Genomic DNA, 21,755 nt, shown 5'->3' on the forward strand with positions numbered 1-21,755 from the left:
ACTATAGCCATTTACTCAAGCAACAGCCCATTTGGGAAAAAGCAATACCCAAACTCTTCAAGGACTGTGGGACATGGAGTCAGAATTAGCATTGATATCCAATATGGGACTCAATACGCCATAATAACCCTCCTGTTACAGTTGAATCTTAAAGATCAATGTGGGGGGAGTATTGCCGTACAGAAGGGCCGTATGGGGCCAGGGAAGTAATTGAATCCTGGAATCCTTAGGTCTGGCTTCACAGATTCCTGGAATCACAGGCCCACCTGATGATCATTTGCTGGTATAATTGGAATAGACATACTTTTTGGAGTTTGGCATAAACCCTTGGAGTTGGTATTGATTCCTTAACCTGTACAGTAGGAAATTTAGTAGAGAAAGCCAAATGAAAACCGGTGCAACTGTGCCTTCACCCCAAGTCAACATAGTAAATAAAAAGATAATATTGCAACCTGGTGAGAATGGTAGACATTAGTGCTACCTTCAGAGAATACAAGGGTGATGATCTATGATAAATCCTCATTTAATTCACCAGAATAGCCCCTATAAAAATGGAATGAATCATGACTGAGTGAATAACTACTGTAAATTTAATCAAGTACTGTCCCCAGTTGTAGCTGCAGAGCCAGATGTGATTTTACTAAAGCAGATGAATATAGCCTCCAATACATATTAAATGACCGTGATCTGGTGACTGCATTCTTTTCCATCCCTACAAGAAAAGAGGATCCAAAGCAGTTCATATTCATGTGAGATGGACAAGAGTATATAATTATGGTCTTGTCTTAGGTTTTGTTAATGATTTGGCCCTCTGTTGTAATAAGACTGTCAAGGAGATGAGATGTCTGATAGTCCACAGAACATCACACTGGCCCATTATATTGACAATGCCATGATAATAAGACCAGATGAAAAAGAAGTGGCTACTATGTGGAAGCCTTGGCAAAATACATGTGCTTCAGAAAGTGGAGATTAAAGCTTCAGGACCCCAGCATATTAGTGAACTTCTTAGGGATCTACAGGTTCTGGAGAATGCCAGAACATCCCTTCCAAATGAAACAACAAAGAATTGTATTTTACGCCTCCAACTACTGAGAAAGTAGCGTAAGTCTTAATGGCCTCTTCAGGTTCTGGAGGCAGCATATTCTATGCCTGGAAATACCACCTTCACCCATTTTCTGTATAACATTAAAAGGCTGTGAACTTTGAGTAGTATCCAGAGCAAGAAAGAGCTCAGCAGAAGGACCAGGTTTGAGAAAATGGTCTGACACATGAGCCATATAACCTAGGAGACCCTATGGTACCAGAGCCATCTGTGGTGGAAGAAAATAGTGTTCAGAGTTGATGGGAAGCTCCAGTCAATAAATCACAATGTAGACTTCTGGGGTTCTGGAGAAAGTCCCTGCCACCTAAAACAGAGGATGATCACCATCAATAAGCATTTACTGATGTGCTACTTGCCCTTGGGAGATACAGAGCTTCTGACCCTGAGATACAAGGGATCCTATGACCAGAGCCATCCATCATGAACTGGGTTCATGCAAAGCCCACAAGTCGCAAGGTGGGGCCAGTTCTGTGGCAGTGCATTCTAAGATGGATATGGTACATCCAAGATTGGAAACAAGCAGAGCTGGAGAGCACACTATAAGCTAATCAAGCAGGTAGCCCAGAGCCCCATGCCATCAATCAGTTTGCACTCGTGTATCTCCTATAGTTCACATCTGTGGCTTAACAGAGGGCCTTTATGATGAGATAACAGATAAGTAGAAAGGCCCAGCTTCATTCATAGGTTAGCTTTGATGGACAGTGATGAGGGGGAAAGCCTCCCCATCGGCAGAGCTTTGATGTTAAGTGCAATTAGTCATCAACTTTGTGTAGAGGAAGAACTGACTTAAGGTAAAAATATAGATGGGCAATGTGGAATGACATGGTTGGTTAGTTGGTTAAGGGCCTGGAAGGAGAAAGATTAGACTATCAGAGACAAGGAATGTCTGTGAAAAAGGCAGGTGGGTGGATCTCTGGAAGTGGACAGGAAGCACAAAGGTTTTTGAACTACATGTGAACAACCAGCAGAGAACATCTACTATGGGTGAGGAACTAAACAACCAGACAGAATGACTTGGTCAACTGCTAAAAGCTAATCTCTTTCATTGGCAGTCCTAGTCCTGGCACTATGGAAGTGTGAACTGAATAGCCTTGGGGGCGAGTATGGAGGCAATGCATGAGTTCTCATTCATTAATGCCGATCCAATTACTGTTACCATTGAATGGAGACAGCCGAGAACTTGGGAGATAGGCTAAGAACTTTGAACAAACACCACAGATTATTGATTATTCTCACCTTTTTACCATGTTAGCTTTTGAATGCCTTTGTTTGCCCACAGACAGTGCTAAGGGTGATCCATATTTCCGAAGGCCAATCTGTCTCTGCAATAAATTTCTCAGATGCTTCCAGTAAGAGCATAAAGAAGTTCTCCTGCTCCCACAGGAGGCAGCAGGAACAAGAATGCATTGGTTGAAGAAGAGTCATTAAGAATAAAGAATATAAGAAAACTACATTTGAAGATGATATGCTCTAGTAGATAGAAAATTCTAAGGAAGCCACACACAGAAAAAAAAGCACTAGAACTAATAACAAGTTCAGCAAGGTGGCAGGATACAAGATCAATATATGAAAATCGATTGTATTTCTATACACAAATAATGAACAATCCAAAAATGAAATTAAGAAAACAATTCCATTTATAATAGCATCAAAAAAGAATAAGATACTTAGGAATAAACTTACCAAAATAAATGTGAGACTTTTAAGACCAAAACCCACAAAACATCATCAAAAGAAATGAAAGATTTAAATAGAGAGACGTTCCCTATTTATGGATCAGAATAACTAATACTGTTAAGATGATGATACTCCCCAGACTTATCCATATAGTTAACATAATCCCTATCAAATCCCAGCTTTCTTTTTTTTGTGCTTTCACAGAAAATGACAAGCTGAACCTCAAAAATCATATGGAAAATAAAGAGACTAAGAATAGCCATAACATCTTGGCAAAGAAAAAGAACTTAGAGGACTCACATTTCTTAATTTCAAAATTTACTACAAATCTACAATAATAAATACACTGTGGTATTCACATAGAGTTAGACATACAGATCAATTGAATAGAGTTAAGAGTCCAGATCAAGCCATATTTTTATGGTCAATCAATTTTTGACACCTGTGCCAATACAACTTCTTAGAGGAAGAAAAGTCTTTGAATAAACGGTCCTAGGACAACTGGATACTCATATGTGAAAGAATGAAGTTGGACCCCTGTGTCATACCATGTACAAAAATTAACTCAAAATGGATCAGAAACCTAAAGGTAAGAGCTAAAACTGTTAAGATTATTACAAGAAAACTTAGGTATAAGTGTATGGCTTTTTAAATATGACATCCAAGACATAAGCGGCAAAAGAAAAAGTAGATCAGTTGAACTTCATCAAAATTCTAAACTTTTGTACTTCGAGGACACTATCAAGAAAGTGAAAAGAAAATCCACATAATGGTAGAAGATACTGTATTTTTAAATCATATGATGTTTGTATGTCATACGTATTATATGATTTCATTTGTACAAAAATTGGGGGAATAGGTAAATACACAGAGATAGGAAATAGATGAGTGTTTGCCAAGGGCGGAGGCTTGGAGAGGAATGGAAAGTGACTGCCAATAGGTACAGGATTCTTTCTTGGGTGATGTAAATATTCTGCAGTTAGGTAGTGGTGATCGATGCAGAGCTCTTTGAATAAAAACTACTGAATTGTGCACTTTAGAGGGGGTGAATCTTATGACCTTACAGTATCTGAATCGTATCTCAATAGAGCTGTTGTTTTTATTTTTTTTTCTTTATTTTTTTTTTCCAACGTTTTTACTTATTTTTGGGACAGAGAGAGACAGAGCATGAACGGGGGAGGGGCAGAGAGAGAGGGAGACACAGAATCGGAAACAGGCTCCAGGCTCCGAGCCATCAGCCCAGAGCCCGACGCGGGGCTCGAACTCACGGACCGCGAGATCGTGACCTGGCTGAAGTCGGACGCCTAACCGACTGCGCCACCCAGGCGCCCCAGAGCTGTTGTTTTTAAAAGAAGAAACAAACAAAGGGCATTGGACCAGGAGACTGGATGTGGAACATGTACATCAGGCTGACTCATCATTGTGTCTATGAGTGTGTGCCTAGACACGTGTTGCTCCCACTTCTTAGAACATTCTCTCTACCTTTCTTTCTGCCCATCCACATCTTATACTTTGGATATAACTGGAATATAAACTCTGCCTTCCTCATATCTGTCTCTAAAAACCTTATGGCAGTCCTACACCCTGGTTCCCCATCAAAGAATTCAACTAGGAATTGACTGCAAACCATACTTGCTAAAAGTGCACTTAAGATGTGCTATTTGAAAAAGACAGTCTAATGGGCACGTTAACCAGCTATTCTCCTAGGTACCTCCAAGCTCTATCACTGTAATGAGTTACATCATTAGAAACAAGGCACCTGGGCCACGTGACCCAGCCAGGCACAGGCATTCTGGTAATGAGTGATGTTATTATATTCTGTGCTTTTATACAGGGTCTGTATAAGAAATACCCACTTGAATGGCTTATCTATGTCTGCTGTAAAACTGTAATTGAAGACTTTTCCACTATATTACCCAATGACCCTTATGCAAGGGCCCGGATGATAAGTTTCTCCTTGTTTCCAGGAAAGAGTGTGCTTCTGCAGGTGAGTCACGTGGGTATTTCCTTTTCCTTTGCTTTGCTTTTCTTCCCTTTCCTTAAACATAGGAACCATCTAATGCCATAAAAACAACCCACACTTGAGCATTATGTACTGCGAGCCTGCATCCTTTCCCATCTTTGACCATCAGAGCAGCCTGATATTGCCCCTCTTTCACAGATGTGCACACTGATGCTAAAAGAGAGTAAATGGCATTCCCGACCCCTCACAGCTGGTAAGTGGCAGAGATGGGATTTGAACCAAGGCAGCCGGACTCCAGAAAGCACGCCAAATCCAGCTTCTGCTGTCACCTCGTTGTATAGCCTCCCCACAAGGTATATTTTCTAAGCCATCCCAAAAGTTTTTGAATTAAGAGAGTGTACATACTAAATACATGTTTGCTTTATTCCCCACATCTCCTGGCTGAATATGCTCAGTAAATAACATTGATTGATTTATTTCTCCAAGTGCTGAGATCCTTGGAAGAATGACCCCCTATAAATTCTGGTGGCTGTTTTTATTAACGATGCAAGGGTAGTAATCGCACAGGCTGGAGGAGAGGAGGACAGAACTGAAAACAGGAATAATTCACTTTATTTCTTAGATGAAGTGCCTAGAAATTGCATGGCACCTTAGCAGTCTAAAGTCTGGGCCTCTGGGTGCTTGCACATTGCTGGTGGGAATTTAATCATCTTATCTGATGTGTGTTTCCACAGAGTGACAGGCACTCCCTGTCCCACTTCTGAACAGATTTACTCTGTCTGATAGGCTTGGGGGAAAGACCTTTACTCAGCCAGCATGATTCAGCTGGTCTGTGGGGCTGCTTATCTGTAAACACATTCATAAGCAAGCGAGCTCTCAGCGTGCAGAATTTTGATTTACTTAAGTTTCCTTTCTTTCCTCTCTCCTCTCTTTTCTTACCTCACTAGTATATACAGGTCAGATACCTGGCTCCTGTGTGGCTGAGAAATTGGATGCCAGTAGAGCACCAAGATTCTTATAAGTGAGGACCTCACCTCCTCGCCAGACATTATTGACCTTTTGGCTTCTTAGCCCCTACCATTTCTGGTAGACTCCCATTTTAGAATCCCGAGGGCTGAGGAAGACGACAGGCATGCTCTCTAGGAACTGTCTCCTCTAAGTGTGGTCTTTGGACCAGCTGCAGCAGCATCACCTGGGAGCTGTTAGATGTGCAGAATCTGGGGCCTTACTCAGGCCCGCTGAATCAGAATCTGCAAGTGAATCATATGCACGTTCAAGTTGCAGAAGCAGTGGTTTCAGAACACTGCACCCTCAAGGCGTGGAGGCAACTGCTCTACCAAACAGACCTGGCTGTCCTTTGAGTGTGCCTTGGACGGAACGATAAGGTGCTGATGTGGTGCTCGGGAGTCCCAAATAACGGCACCGACCAGATGTAGTGTGTACCTTCGGGGGGGGGGAGGGGCTCTGCTGCTGCCATTGCTCCTTTCTGCTCTCTGAGAGGGGGCACACACATGGCACGTTAGGTCTTTCCCTCCACTGACATGTAAAACATTTGGAGACCTGGGGTATTGCTTCCATAGTGATTAGAGGGTTCGCAACAAATGTCATTAGTGACTCCCAGGGAGTAATTTTCTCCCTCTCTGTATACCATCAATACTCTGTACATCTCTACTAGAGAATGCGCCACTCTGGATTGTGTCTGCATCTCCATCCCCTACGTTATATTTTACAATTCTCCATGGCCCAGAAACACATAGAGGTATTGACTGTTCTGCACCTATCCTAGAGCCTAGCACTTACCATAGGGAGGGAGGGAGGAAGGAAGGAAGGGAGGGAAAGAAAGAGGGAAGGATGAAGGGAAAGAGGAAGGAATTGGGATTTAGTTTTAGGGAATTGAAGGTATATATGTTATTCTGCAAGCTGGAGAGGATTCGGCAAAAGTATGCAGAGAGGTGAGCATCCAGAAAGAGAAAGGAAAGAAAAACCTTAGGGAAATCTTAGGGGGTGAACTGTTTGGGTTACACATAAGGGGATAAGTCAAGAATTAAGATCACTTAAATATAAGTGCAGAGCCAACATGTAAATTCAGGTCTGACTTAATGGCCTGCACTGTCTCCTGGGCCATACTGCCTTCAACAGCATGAAAGGATAGCACCAGAAGGGCCCCTAGTATCTGTGTAAGAAAGGCAAGTGACCTGCTGACAGTTATAGAGCTGGCTGGTGGCAGAAGCCAAACAAGAATCTAAAAAGGGAATGTGTCTAGAGCCAGTCACAGAACCTGAATTTCTCAACCTCTCCGGCCAGGCCAGGAGCATAGGCCTGTTGTGTCTCAGTGGCTCCTTTGGTCTGTATTCCTGCTCTACTGCTAGACAGTACAAGCACTCTTAGTGCACAGCAGAGTGTATTGCCTCATTACTGTTCTCTGCCGTGGCCCTAGACCTAGGTCATATGTTTACCACAGTGACTGCACAGCCTAGAGCCTTTGCATGTTGTTGTTACCCAGACATCTCTACCCTTCACAATAAAGATGCTTTGCAGAAGTTATCAGATTTGTAATGGTATTCAAACTCAAACCGATGGTAGAGAAAACAGCAAGAAATTGGAGGCAGGATGCTGTAATTAAAAATCACTGAGCTGATAGAGTTATCAGGAAACCAGCAAATTGATCCCTGCATCTCCAGCCTTGGATGGAAATATGTCTGCCCCATGCTTAAATCTTCTCAGGGGAGAGACTTAAGCCTTTTCCTTTCAATTGCTACAGCAGCTGATTACTTTTGTTAGAATCACTCCCAGGAAAAGACGTGAGGATTCTCCCACCTCTCGGAAGTTCTCTCCTTCCCAGAAATGTGTCTTCCTTTCCCCACCCTCATACTCCCAAGCCCTGAAACTGGGTCTCTGTCACCCCCTAGGTCCCAAATGTCATTTACTGGAAGAGAGAGGTAGAGACGAAAGACTGCACTTCCTCCCCTTCTGATAGATACAACCTCAGGCAAGTGCTGTAACCTCTTCCCCCTCATGTCAGAAATGGGTAGGACTGGAAGACCTCGAAAAATCTTCTAGCTCCAAAAATCTAATCCTCTATTTTGCCAGTGGGTTAGCTTCTAAGACTTATTTCTTCCTAAGGGCATTTTAATTTTCATACAAAATACAATGGCAAAGAAATCTCTCTCTTATATACAAGAGAGCAGACTTGCATGATGAAATCACAGGCTTTGAAGGTGATATTTGGGGGCAGGACATTCTGTAGGCAATATATTCCATCTACTCATAAGGCAGCTCTCCCCATCATGACCACTATTTTCATATTTGTGAAAAGAAGCCAAGAATGGAATCTGAACTATTTGTGATGCCCTGTATTTGAAGAGACCTTCATTTATGTTTGGCTGTCGATGCATGAATATGCTTACAGAGCTTAGCATTATTATTATTAGCACGGGGGATTAAATATGTTATTTAGTATTAGAGGTATTAGTCTCGAGCATTAGGGCAGATTAGCTTTTGATGTATTAGTTCTTTGGGGTTACAATTAAGGCCTGGATTCGTGATTGTTATATCCATTTGTCTCTTACTTCTCCATTCAGTTCACCAACATTGACAGACAGCCCAGGACTAATTAATTAATGACAATTCTTTATTTTCAACTGTGTATAAGAATAGGTTGTTCACATCTTCTGATTATTGTAGACTTTCACGGTGACAATTTTGACTGGGACAGCCTTTTTGTATTATGGCATTCTTAGCCTAGCTTTCTGAGAACCTCTGTGCTCAATGTGTGGTCTCAAGCCTTTAAAAATCTCTTGAGGAATCTTGTCCATACTTTACCACCCCTGCCACCCCCACTGTCTTCCACCTGCTTTCTAGAAGCAAAATCTTTGGTCTGTTGCTTTGATCCAAGCTCTGGTACACCAGACACCCATCACTGTCTCACAAGAGTCAGGCATCCATCACAGAGAACAGATGAGTAGGTCAAATATAAACATTCCTTCTACTGTGATTAATTAATAATGCCTTTTAGGCCTTCTATCAATATGGTACTTACATCTGGGTTTAGAAGGGCACTCCTAAATATTTACTAATGTGTAATAGTACTTTTAAGTGGAGTTGATAAACTCAGCTTCATGGTTTAAGCCTTCTAGCAGGCAAGAAGTGGAAATCTTTGTGATTGGGTGCATCTGTTTCTAAAACCTGAGTATGTCACACCATCATCTTTCCAGAGCCTTCCTAAAATAAGGAGACACAACATCCTTCTAATAACTCTATAGGTATGCTTTTCCCCCAGTCTGGTCTGATTCAGAGACTGATAGCTAAGGTTTCCTACCCCTCAACTGTGGGACCGGCCCAGGTAAGACGTGAGCCCCCACGTACTGACTCTCTTCTCACCGGAGCAATTGCCTTCATGCTACTGAAGGTGCTCACTGCTAACTTTGTGCACAGCACATTCTCAACTGCTTTCCTCCTCACTCTGAATATTGCTGTACATGGTTTGCCATTAATTCATGGGTGAAAGCATGTGCCCACCCAGTCCTGCAGCGTGGAGACATGCACAGTCAGTGCTAAAATCAGACTCTGGTATCTCTCTTGCATCTCTCAAACCCTGTCAGTGGAAAGTATCAATGCCTTCCTACCGCTTGCAACCCCCTTCCCAACCAAAGCATACTCCTCTGGCACATCAGTACCCCATTGATGAAGAGGACATCTGCTGGTTCCATCTTCCACAGATGAGTGGCTTGGTACAAATTTGTCAAAGCAAGCAGTGGCCCAGTAGAAATAGTGTGTGCGTTACCCCCTAGGTTATCCCATCACTCTGGATTTCTGCCCTAGAAGCCTCCAGGGGAACTTTGAAGAAAGAAATGCTGGAGGCTGCTTGTCTACCAAAGATTTCAGGTCGTTGTGGATTGAGATAGGGTACAATGATTAAATATGATGCTGAATTCTTCTCTATGCAACAATAAACGTCGAAGGCTCTTGGGTGCATAGACACAACCATCCTTTCTGTCTCCCAGTTCGTTTTGTACCAACTGAGATATAGCCCACGTAGGGAATGGAGTACTTAGTATTTATGTGGTGACTTTCGCCTGAAGAAATTGGAACCTGTGGAGAGTAGAGAGGAAGTGGTTCTCCAAGAGATCTGCTGTGAAATGCTTCTCGGACCACCTGGGGGAGGCACTCTGGGGAGAATGATGCCTCATTCTGTGTGGCGTACATCCAACCTGCTTTTTAGGCTGGGAAAGTGGTAATCAGAACAGAGAAAACCAATGCCACGTCTGCGTCCTTCCCAGTTTCCTCAAAAGGCGATCACAGACTAGAAGATGCCGAGTATGGGAAACTCTCCTGATGCCTGCAGCAGTGTTGGCAAAGAGGCGCCCTCCCCCCCAACCCCCAGCCCGCCTCAGTACACATTTACCCAACGCAGAGGCTGCAGCTCCCCTGTGAGCAGGGACCTTCACATCACTCCTCTGATAGCGAGGAGTCCTGGCTGTAAGACTTGTGTTAGTTCTCCTGTCTGGGAAGAGGGGGAAGGGTAGCCAGGTAACTCTGGGACCCGGAGCTCTGCCTCGCTCCATTCTTCATGCAACAACCCCCGCCACACACACCCCAGTCAAGCCAGACATGCATTCGCTTTTGAAAACACACTAATCAACCAGCCTCCCCCACGGCCTGTCCACCATCCATGGATGTCCATGTATCACACACAGAGCAATTAAAAAAAAAAAATCCAGGCAGCCCAGGGAACCATAATCTTCTTTTGTTTTCTCTTTTCTGTTTTCCCCTAAAAAAGGCCTTTTAAGAAAATATATTAAACCAGGTAAACTTTTACTCATACGTTCATGTGGCTGGAGCAGATTGACAAAGAAAACAATCACAAAATAAATATTTTTGTTTTGTTTTTAAAAAAGAACATTTCCCTATACATTGTCTCTTTCTAACTTGACAGAGCTGCTTTCTTGGACAGGACGGGTGCCGTTGGAAGAGGAGTTCCAGCTGGACCACGAGGGGAATGTGGAACAAAGTAGGGGGGCTGAGGAAGCAAGGGGGCTGGAGGGAGGGAGGAGTGGAGAGCAGAGCAAGCCTGCCTGTCTGCCCTCACGGTCCTCTGTTGGTGTCACCTTGAGTGTCTCAGGGGAGCCGGCTTGAGAAGCTGTCAGTGTCTGGGAGGGCACAGAGGAGGCAGCATACAAAAAGTAAGAACCAACGCTGGGGGGATCACGAAACAACGCCATTTTAAGAAACCTGGTTAAAAAGAATACAAAAGTGACTCGGTGGGGGAGGGGGATCTGCTCCTGTTCCTACCCCCATGCCCCCTCTTGCTTTCTTGAATGATAAGAATCACTTTTTAAGGATTTTGTTTTCACGGTTTGGCTGGTTCTTTTTCTTAATCTCTCCCTTGGCTCCTCTCCTTCAACTGCATGCATTTGAAAGCACCGACTTCACAGATTCGAGGCTGCTGAGTCGTAGCCTCCCTGTGTGAGTGAGAGAGTGTATGTGTATGCGCGCGCGTGTGTGTGCACGCACATGGTGAGCGTGTACACGTGTGCGGTGATGGTCTCTTTCTCTCCTGCCTGCTTTAGTCCACGCCCTGAGGTCCCATCGGCTGGGTGCGGAAAGTCTCAAGGGAGAACCCTGTTGGCACTAAGGTGAGGGCTTGGATGATCTTTGCACCCTGGATTCAGGGATCACCTCCCTGCCCAGCACTGGAGTGGGGCCCCCATTAGCTACACAGTTTGCCTGTCTCATACTCCACAGGGTTTGGCAGCTTGGAATTGAAAGCCCTCAGGGAGGACTGGATCCTGCCCACCTCGTTGTTGGCCAGCTTGAGCCGATGCCGGAGCAAGCAGGAGAAAAGGTCAAGCCGGACTTTGCCCGGGGGAGAGAGCTGGTTTACCCGGTCCCTAAGCTCTATAAGCTGCAAGAGGGCAGAGTCCTGGGAACCTTGAGTGTACGGGTAGTCTAACTGGAGAATTAAGTCCCGGATAGCATCCGGGTCAAAGGGGAGGCTGTAGCCAAAGACCTGCAAGGTGTTGATTTTCATGTAGCCCAAGTTCTTGGAGGGATCGGTCATCTCCAGGGGCTCGTAGTAGATTGTCTCATTGGAGCTGTCATCCAGGGACTTGATTCGGCTCCGTAGGTAAACATGGACTGTCTCAAAGAAGGTCTTCCACCTGTTCCCCAAGGTGATAGTCCAGTTTTGGCACTGGGCAGCTGCGTCCACGTTAGTCCTTTCCCAGTCGGGGAAGCTGCCCTCATTCACGGGCATGAACCAGCTCTCAGAGTGGCTGCCCCCAAACGGGTTGACGTAGATGGCCATGACAGGCTCCAGGGTGCTGTTCTTGGTGAGGCAGATCTGCAGGGACAAGGCCAGCATCACGTGCACCAGCCCAGGCTTGTACTTGTTACTCTTCAGCGTGAGCAGCATGCGCTTCCTCCAGGAAGGGTCAAACCAGCTGCCCAGACGCATGTCGTTGCTGATGAAGATGGAGTGCACCTCGATGCGGCTGTCCCGCTTCTGCAACAGGTACTTCAGCTCCAGGTCCTGCAGGTCTGTCTCCAGCCCCAGAAAGTTCTCCAGGGACTCGGCCACTTCTGGCCGGCACAACCCCTGGGCCAGCACGTAGCCTGGGTTACAGCCCCCACAGCGCGTGCTGTTGTCCGGAGCACAGTGGGCACATGCAGGCCCTTCGCCCAAGGCACAGGGGATGGGGCCCTGGCAGGAAGACTGGTCATAGGGGCAGGTGCAGCTGTGGCTCTGTTCCAGGAAGGTGCCGGGGAAGGTGCTTTCTCCACAGTAGAGGAGGGACTGGATGCGATTCCACCAATAGGGCAAGGACCTTTGGGAAGGGAGGTAAGAATGAATAAAGAGTCACACAGAGACACGCTTTGGCGTCTCTCCTGAGGGTAGGAGGAGACTGACTAATAGGCAGGGAAGGTAATGAGAAAGATAAAAGCCCCGAGTTCTCTGAATGATGGAAACCCTACTGCACCACTCTGGAATGATCGAGTAAGGCCTAGAGCTCAGCGTCTGTCTGATGGATCAGCACCAGAAATACTTGACATCAGACTTGTACTGGCAGCAGCCGGGCTCATCCCTCCCAAGTACCACTTCCTTCGCTTACTCAAAAGCCTACAGAAGATCTCCCACGCCCTCTGTACCAAAACGCCTAACGTAGTTTTCAGCTTTTTAAATAAGACCGTCCGATCCCTAGTTCTCCAAACTTCCCAACTCCCATCCGTTGCTTTCCCACTTACCGTCCCCGTCCTTCCCGTTCCCACTGCTTCTGTCACTCTTTCACCACGAAGAGGAATTTTCTATGGCTGGCTCCCTCTTTAGATTTAGGTTTCCGCTCCTGTGATACCTCCTCAAAGAGGTCTTCTGTGACACCCTTTTTGAAAGAACCACCCAGTCGCTCGCTCTCTATCACATCAGCCTGTTTTTATAGAATCCACAGCAAGGATCAGGATTGGAAATTGTTGTTTATGGTTTCCCTGTTCACAGATGGCTTCTCTGAAGACGCCACAAGAGCAGGAACACTGCATTATTATTTTTTTTTTTTAATTTTTCTTTCCAACGTTTTTATTTTTGGGACAGAGAGAGAGACAGAGCATGAACGGGGGAGGGGCAGAGAGAGAGGGAGACACAGAATCGGAAACAGGCTCCAGGCTCCGAGCCACCAGCCCAGAGCCCGATGCGGGGCTCGAACTCACGGACCGCGAGATCGTGACCTGGCTGAAGTCGGACGCTTAACCGACTGCGCCACCCAGGCGCCCCAGGAACACTGCATTATTCTTCACCGACATGTTCTCAGAAACCAGGGTTGTTCCTGGCGCTTGGTAAGCATTTAATAGTGATTTCTTGAAGGAAAAAAAAAGTAAGCCCCTCTCAAAAGCCTTTGCTAGTCTCGGCTCTCCACTGACGCTTCCCTTCTTACGGGTGCCTCTGTCAGAGCCGCATCTCCGGGTTGCGAGGCAGCCTCCACGCCCTGCGAGGCCCCGTCTCCGTGCATCATTTCTATCTTCTCCCACACAAGCTGGCCGAGACTTCCTTCTCCAAGGTAGCTCTTCTCTCGGGCTTTTGCTTTTACTAGACCCTGCCTCTGATTTATGTTCCACAAATGTGGATTTAAGTGGCTGCCGCATAGGTATCATTTTACAGTTTTTGTGTTTCTATATATTGATTATGTTTTCCCGAGGACCCACACACACACTGCTTAATGTTAGGATACGCAGTGTGCACTTGTTGAATAAACGAGCGTGTGAGTGGGTGTGCGGTGAGGGCCTATGATGATACAGCCTGCCTCTGCTCCTGAGGGCGGGGTTGGGGTGGGGCTCAGCTTTCTTTCCTTTTGTGACTCAGAACTAATCACTTGTTTCAAGCAACCCAGTGTGTGTATATTCTCACTGTATGTAATTGGTGTGTGAGCTTCAACTCCACCCCTCTGTTTCCTGAAAAAAACTTCTTAAAGTAGAAATGAGTGAGAATAGGGCATGACTAGAATAACATTTGAATATACTATACTTTATAAAAAGTAAAATTAGCCTCTCTCTGTTTGCTCTCTCCGATGTCAGACACAAGTCACGAGTAGGCGAAGAGAGCAGAGAATCTAAAAGGCCATCTGGGTCACCGCCGCCAGATCTGCCATGTTGGACAGAGGGCCCCCCGGCCTCAGCAGCCTCAGGGGAAGGGGCCAGGCTTGGGCCCGGGCAGCTGGGGTGCTCACCTCTCCTTGGGCAGGCGGAAGCGAGGCTGCCGGTGGCAGCGCTTGCAGAGGTTGAAGAGCCTGCGGACAATCCGGTGGGTCTTCTTGAACAGCGATTTCAAGCTGGCTCCCAGCTGCTGGTAGCGGTGCTGAAGGCTGGTGTCCATGGCCCAGAACTGGGAGATGGCTGTGGAGTTCAGGAACCTGTCTCCAGGCAGCCTTTTCAGCAGGGCCTGGAATTCCTCTGTGGGCAAGGACGCAGAGCTGAGCTGAGGGGGAGTCACGCAGACTCTGGGACGGCAGGGCGCTCCCCAGACCCAGCCGGCCCTCCGGACACATTGCCTGAGGAAAGAGGCTCCATAGCCATTCTCCCAGGCCCTTGTATATATTTCTTTTTAAACTGCCTTATTTGGAAAATGAATAACATGCCATAAAACAGAGCCTCAGGATTCTTTTCCATCTTTCCTGTCCCTAATATGCTTCTGAATTTCAAAACAGATTTCCGTCATGACCCAAGCAGGCCAGAGGTCACGCTTTTGCCAATGACCTTGGGATGTACCACTTTCTCCCTTCATAACTTCCTGTAAGTCATTCACAACACTGTCACAGGCTTGTATTCTTCAGTAACACCACAACATCCTGTGGAAGGTGGAAGGCAGGCACAGCTGGCAAATGTGGACCCAGGGAGACTGAGCACCCAGCTCAGAAAGCTTCTTAGAAAATTTCCAGTCCCTGAGACCAGCTGCTCCTGTCCACATCCTTCTCTCTGACTCTGGAATACCCTTTGTCTCTTTCAAGCTTCACCTCTAGGCCAGACACCCATTCTTTCCTGTAGCTAATCCAGAAGCAAGATGCTTTCTGGTCCTTGCTGCCTACTCCAAGTCTGTGCTCTTCCCAGAGCTTCCTGGTCACAACACATTGGCTGAATTTATGCCCAGATCTGCTTTTACTTGGGACCTGCGGCCACTGTCTCTTGATGGGGGCCCAGATAGCCCTCATTTACTCAGCAGTAAGTAACTCAACAGTGGTGAGCGCCCAAAGTCATGCCCCACATTAAGCATCATTGAACACATCCCACCATCACAACTCCTGTGCAGCTGGTGTTGGGGGGACTGGAATGTTCTCCTTAGCAACTAACTACCTGTCTAGGACTTGAAATGTCAATGCCTGGGGCCTCAGCTTGGTTCTTCATACCCCTCTTCCCCTTCCCATTGGTTGGAGAATCATACCTAGTGATGGCATTAACAACTAGCATGTACGTAGATTTTTTTATAAAACATGTAAGCTTACAAAAGAGCACAGGGAGTAACAGAATAAACTCCCATGTGCCCACCAACTAGATTTAGCCACTTTGCCACATTGACTTCAGTCTTTTGTTTTGTTTTAGAGAAATTCTGCAAAGAAAATATACAGTCGAAGGCCCTAAACTTCCCTTCTATCTCCCATCTTGATGTAACCACTCTCTTGGGTGTTTTCTTTATCATTATATTTCTTAATGTTTTCTGCATATGTTTATCTGTAAAAACATTAAGTATTGGCCAGTATGTTTTTAAGCATCATATAAATAGTATTAAATATGTGTTATACTTAATAATATTGTATCATAGTATTATTCACATGATATGTATATGTAACATTTTTCATTTTCACTTTGTTTAACCCAACATGTTTCTGAGCTATATCTATCCACATAACTATCACTCATTTAGTGTTGAAATGTATGAGTGTATCAGGTAGAGATAGTTATACATTAATTTTATCTACATTATCCCATATGAGCCTTCCATCCACCTATTATTATCACTTTCCCTCTCTTACAGATGAGGAATGGAGGTATTCTGAAGCTGCATGGCTCACATAAGGTCACAAAGCTGGTCAGTAACAGAGTGTCTCAGTCTTTGGGGGCTGCTCTCAGAAAATACCACAGACCGAGTGGCTTATAAACAACAGAAGTTTACTGCTCACGGTTCAAGAAGCTGGAAGTCCAAGATCAGAATGCCACCACGGTCAGGTTCTGGGGAAGGCCCTCTCTGGGTCGAGTGTGGCTCACTTCTCACTGTGTCTTCACATGGCCGAAGGTGAGAAGGATCTCTCTGGGGCCTCCGTTATAAGAGCACTAATCCCTAATCACCTCCCAAAGGCCCCCACCTCCCTGGGCATTATATTTTCAACGTATGAATTTGGGGGGGGGGGGGGCAGGACACAAACATTCAAACCAGAACCCAGAACACGGATTCAAAACCAAGCCCTAAATCTGCATCTCAAGGTAACCTTGCTATTAGCTATACGTGTAACAAGCAAGGACTAGTATGTGCTGGGTGCCTCCTAGAACTATTCTACGTACTTCATTCATCCAGCAAACATTCCTTGTGCACCTGTGCGCAGGCAATCTGTAGCAAACGTGTATCAGACAAACCAGGCAAGTCCTAACGCCCTCAGATATATCCACATTAGCTCATTAAGTCCTCGTGACGCATGTCTTTGGTAGGGATCACGTCCATTTGCACAGATAACAAGAAGACAACCACCTGAGACGTGAGGTTGTGAGATAACCTGGTAGGGGCCAAGGACACAGGTAAGCGGATGAGGCGGGATCCAAGGTAAGTTCCCCACCTTCTAGTCCCGCACCTCAGAGCATGTCCCATTGACAGGGAAGTGTGGGCCCGTCAACTGCTCACCTGACTCCTCAAACTGCCGGTTGTGAGTCACCCAAGAGTCCTGGATCTGCACCAGGCTGTCCTCCATGGCCTGGATGTCAGCATCCGGACAGTTGCATTCTGGGAAGGTGGGGCTGCACTTGCACCAACAGTCATTCTCCTTGCAGACGAGCTCCCCCTCAGAGCTGCATGTGATATAGCTGAGTGCCGCCGCCACAAAGCGCTCACGCAGGTACTCGGGCAGCAGCACCTGTAGGCCTAGGGAAAGGACGCATCAGGGAATTGTGGGGCAAGGACCAGTGGGGACCTGGTTTCCCACACCTAAGGCTGCAGGATCGCCAGCTGGGGTTCTGCTGACTTGGGCATTCTGGGCCCAAGAACGGTCACCCCAGGGCCTAACTCTATGGAGCTGATGGGATGAGGGGCTTACCGCTGCCCCAGTGATGGGTGGGAGAGGGTCTGAAAATGCAGATGAGGAGCATCGAAGCCCAAGGCTTCGGAGAACCCCTCACATCAGCCAAATTGAGAGCGTGCGTATCATACGAATGGCCTCATTGGCTGCACATCGGCATCTCTAGGATGGAAATGGGAAGATATTTCAGATAAAAGAAGACCTTACAATCTCATGAAGGAGGAATCAAGGCTTGATGGGCTTTTTGCTCTGCTTCAGCTAGCCATCCTGTTTCTGGCTTGGCTAAGTCACAGATGTTCTGGGATGTCCCACCCCACCCTTGACGACCAAGGAGACTGCTCTGGTCAGGAGGCAGGGACAGGCGTTGTTGGTACGCAGTGGCCAGGCACCACACCAGGTGCTTCCCAGATAGGATCGCATGTGACTCCCTGGGCACACTGAGAATCCAGGGCCGATGGCCACAGTGACCTGCCCACGTCGCAGGACTAGTAAAGTTGGCTTGGTGTCGCACTCTGCCGTGGTACCATCAGCTTGTACTGCACGCCTGGGACCGGCTGCCCTGCCTCAGTGTGCTTAACTCTCACCGAGATTTGGAAGTTCAGTCAAGCCTGGGTAGGTGGGAATGGTTCTCTGCTCTCCCTGCTAATTAGCTCCCCTGATCTTGGGATATAATCCACTAAATTTCTCTAGGCTTCAGTCTTCCTATCCATCTGTGGTGGGGGGTTTTAGTTTACCAGGAGCAGAATACACCCCTCTTTGGCTTCAAGCCACACACGGTGGCTGTCGGAAGCACATCAAGGGATGAGTGAAGGACACGCATGCCTTTGGATACCGCCTGGGCCAGGTTCGAGGGCAGACCTGCAAGAGGCTGCCCCAGTAGGGACATCGCGAGAGACGGTGCCAGGAGAGTGGGGGACGTGAGAACTTCGGATACGCTGAGCTCCCCTTTCCTCAAATACCTGCCAGCTCTTTATCGTCACACCCTTGACTGTGTCCTTGGCAGGAAATCAGAGAGCCCAAAGTATGCATCCTGGTCTCTGTGGACCTGAAAACATAACTTAGCACGGCAGCACCAGCAGAAGTCCTGTTTGAGATCCACCTTGTATCTGAACTGCTCCTCAAGTTTCCTCTCTTGATGCTGTGCTTGCAGTGGCACTGGAGCGGCCCTCCCCACATATCCGGTCCACATGTTGCCTTTCCACACACACCCATCCAAGTCCTTTCTCTTCACCTCCCCCACTACCTCCCTCCTCCTCACCATAACACTTCCCATTGCTATAAAATAAGTGCCCCGAGCAGTGTCTGCATGAGTGATGGGCTATAAAATTAAATGGCATAAACTATTCCAAATGAACCACCAGACATTCCGAACTTCACTCATCGCTAATTTCCAGACACAAACCCAGCCCATCTAAGGACAGAGGAGAAGAGGGATGCTAATTGCATTAGGTGGCTCTAAATAAAGCAGTCTTTTACTCCTTTTTATTATATATTCCTTGATTCCAAAAGAACTGATGGGTTGCATCTGGCTCAGGTTGCCTGGAATTTGTAATCGTAGATCCTGGGTGAGGGCTATTGATTTTATAATACCAAGACAATAATATCTTAAACAGAGTCCAATTCAGTTAGGCCTCAAGAAAAAGGAACTTTTCCGACTGCCAAACAGCCCTGTCTGAATCCGTTTGCATTGCCCTGCCCCCAGGATGCCTGCGGGGCAGACAGCAGGAACTAAGCACCTCCCCTACCTCCCCTTACCTGTCCTATCGCCTTCCAGTTGGCAAGTGTGTTTTAGCTAGTTCTGTCTCCAGCGGAGGCTCCCATTCGTCTCAGACTGGTCTCCTGGCCTTGATCCCCCGTGGAGGATTACAGACCAATCACAGAAAGTAGGGACCACTCTCAGGGTAGCCAATAGTCCCATGGTTTGTAAAGCTCTACGGTGGCCCCATAACCATCTGCAAAGACTAACCATACCCCAATGTGTCCTTAGGACAAAGCCGAGGGTTCTTTGGGCAACAAAGGTGATCATCAAACTAGACCAAAGTGTATAAGGGTGAATGTGATACTCATGCAGGATAGTGACTGGGGGTTGGGGAGGACTATGAATGCCGAGGGTTTGGGTGTTGAGTGGTGCTAACAATGGTCTTGGATGCAGGGTAAACCATTTCAGAAGTTTTCTCAAAAGAATGAGGGAAAGTTGTTAAATACACGTCCCAGAAGTCCTGGTAGCTCTTGTCTTAAATATGGTTTAGCCAGGGGTCCCCGGGTGGCTCGGTTGGTTAAGCGTCCGCCTTCAGCTCAGGTCATGATCTCATGGTTCATGAGTTTGAGCCCCGTGCCAGGCTCTGTGCTGACAGCTCGGAGCCTGGAGCCTGCTTCAGATTCTGTGTCTCCCTCTCTCTCTCTGCCCCTCCCCTGCTTGCTCACACTGCACCTCTCTCTCTCTGTCTCTCTCAAATAAACATTAAAAAAAGAGAGTGAGAGAAGGGTTTAGCCAAATGAGGCACAGAGGGCTTTTTCCTGCTCCTTGGTGGTCTGAGTTTTTCACCCAGTGTGACACCCGTCACGGTACAGCTTACCCAGTAACTGCACTTTGTTCTCCGGACTCTGTACCAGGACAGAGCTGACTGAGTCCAGATTGTCGTAGTTGCTGCAGCCCAGAGGGCCCGTCCTGGTTTCCGTGACCTAGAGAAGGAGGGCACAGTGTGGATTTAGAGACCATCCCTACGGGGAGACCATCCCTATGCGCTTCCCTCTCCGGCCATCTGATCTCAGGCTCTGTGTCCTGTCCTTGACCAGCCGGAGGATGGCATGTGTTTCCCTACCCCGGGAGCAGAAAGCCACTTTTCTTCCCTGTTCTAACAGACTCTCAGCGGCAGAGGGCTGGCAGCGGCAGGTGCACACAGTGGGAGGCTTTCAGAGGGGGCCGAAGGGAATTTGCGTCCGGGAAGAGAAGATTCAACGTAGGCTGAGGAAGCTGGACCTCTGAGCTGGAGTCCCCCCCTCTCCCTCCCCCAGAGGGAGACAGGAGGCCAGATGTGGAGGCTGTCAGCCGGCTGGCGAGCCCAGCTGCATCCACTCGGCGTGGTGCTCACAGGCTTTAGGGATCCCGAAGATGAAAAGCACTAGAGAAATATGAGTTATGAGTATTATTATTAGTATTAAACATTTAAGTCCCACCTCGGCGCTGAGACGTCCTTAGAGAAAATCAGCCATGGGCTTACTGCATATTTTAATAAGTATATTAAATATACATAAACTCTTATAGCCATGTAATATTCCAAAACACCACAGAATCATTTAAAAATATTATAAAGTTGGCCTATCAGTTTTTCCCTGATGTTTTTAAAGTATAAGATGAAAAATGGGGAGCTTTAAATGCACTGAAATAATTCCATAATAAGAATGATGGGGACCTGCAGCCCTTTCTTCTCAGGATCTGCGAAAGCTCTGCCAACAATCAATCAACCAATCAACGAGTATTTATTGAGCAGCCACTGTTGAATTCCATACAATTCATCAAACATTCACAGGACGCCTTTCCTGGAGTTCTTCAAGGAGTCGGCCCTGATACCCCTGACCTTCTGTCCTGGCTCCAGATACCTCTGCCCTGCAGCAGGCACACGCGTTGCAGTTTTCCATCCTTTACTGAGAACGTGGGGCGAAAGTCTGGGTCCTCCACACACCAAACGCTCCACAGGGGTAAGCCCATGTTTATTTTGTTCACCATGTAGACAGCCGTAATGAACACAGTGCCTGGCACACCGGGTATTTAATACATTAGAGAATGTGTAATACGTTCCAGGCTTTGGGGGGTGAGAAATGAGCACAGAAATGCACAAGTTATATGCTGTGTCCTCTAGGGAACTACAACCTGTGGGGAAGGCAGGTGCATATGCAACGGGCCGAGATGCATCCAAGTGGAGCGGAAGCTATGTGTCAGTGAGCGCTGAGGAAAACACAGCTCTAAACAAAGGGAACATGAGGGAAGAAGGGCAGAGGAGACTCAACTGAGCTGGTCCTTAAAGATAAGTAGAAGTCTTGTTGAATCACTATATCGTACACCTGGAACTAACATGATACTGTATGTTAGCTATACTGAAATTAATATAAAATAAAATTAATAGTAATAAAGATAAGTACAAGTGGACAGCGAAAGAAGGGAAGACAGGCACTCTGAGAGAAAGGGGAAGGGGCACTGCGGGGGCTCAAAAGTATAGTGTACGTGACTAGTGCCCCACAAGCTACAAGG

The 21,755-nt window shown here is 46.8% G+C and overlaps 1 protein-coding gene and 2 long non-coding RNA genes across 8 annotated transcripts in view; 2 read left to right on the top strand and 1 right to left on the bottom strand.

Annotated features, from left to right (window-relative positions):
- Window positions 1-10,475: 10,475 nt before the first annotated feature.
- The window catches only part of BRINP2 (BMP/retinoic acid inducible neural specific 2), a 127,504-nt gene continuing 116,224 nt past the window's right edge, over window positions 10,476-21,755 (bottom strand). For 4 of the 5 annotated variants that reach the window (XM_040446699.1, XM_040446700.1, XM_040446698.1 and 1 more), the window contains 4 exons: window positions 20,083-20,188; window positions 17,116-17,352; window positions 14,459-14,681; window positions 10,476-12,571 (listed from right to left, as the gene is read on the bottom strand). In XM_040446699.1, the coding sequence (XP_040302633.1) occupies window positions 11,455-12,571; window positions 14,459-14,681; window positions 17,116-17,352; window positions 20,083-20,188 (1,683 nt within the window). In that variant the 3' untranslated portion in view covers window positions 10,476-11,454. The remainder of the gene's footprint in view (window positions 12,572-14,458; window positions 14,682-17,115; window positions 17,353-20,082; window positions 20,189-21,755) is intronic. The other variant, XM_040446701.1, reaches the window with a different exon arrangement.
- On the top strand, window positions 13,679-21,478 carry LOC121011898 (uncharacterized). Of its 2 annotated transcripts, XR_005781842.1 has the most exons (4): window positions 13,679-13,792; window positions 14,307-14,532; window positions 16,258-16,515; window positions 21,367-21,478. It is a non-coding gene; the product is annotated as an uncharacterized LOC121011898 (long non-coding RNA). The 2 variants fall into 2 exon arrangements; XR_005781843.1 differs by lacking the exons at window positions 13,679-13,792; window positions 14,307-14,532 and adding an exon at window positions 14,676-15,020.
- LOC121011904 (uncharacterized) lies at window positions 17,215-18,988 on the top strand. The gene is made up of 2 exons (XR_005781851.1): window positions 17,215-17,326; window positions 18,510-18,988. It is a non-coding gene; the product is annotated as an uncharacterized LOC121011904 (long non-coding RNA).

Source organism: Herpailurus yagouaroundi, unplaced genomic scaffold, assembly GCF_014898765.1.
Source record: "Herpailurus yagouaroundi ecotype Mexico unplaced genomic scaffold, PumYag 195, whole genome shotgun sequence".
In the NCBI taxonomy this organism is placed as follows: domain Eukaryota; kingdom Metazoa; phylum Chordata; class Mammalia; order Carnivora; family Felidae; genus Herpailurus; species Herpailurus yagouaroundi.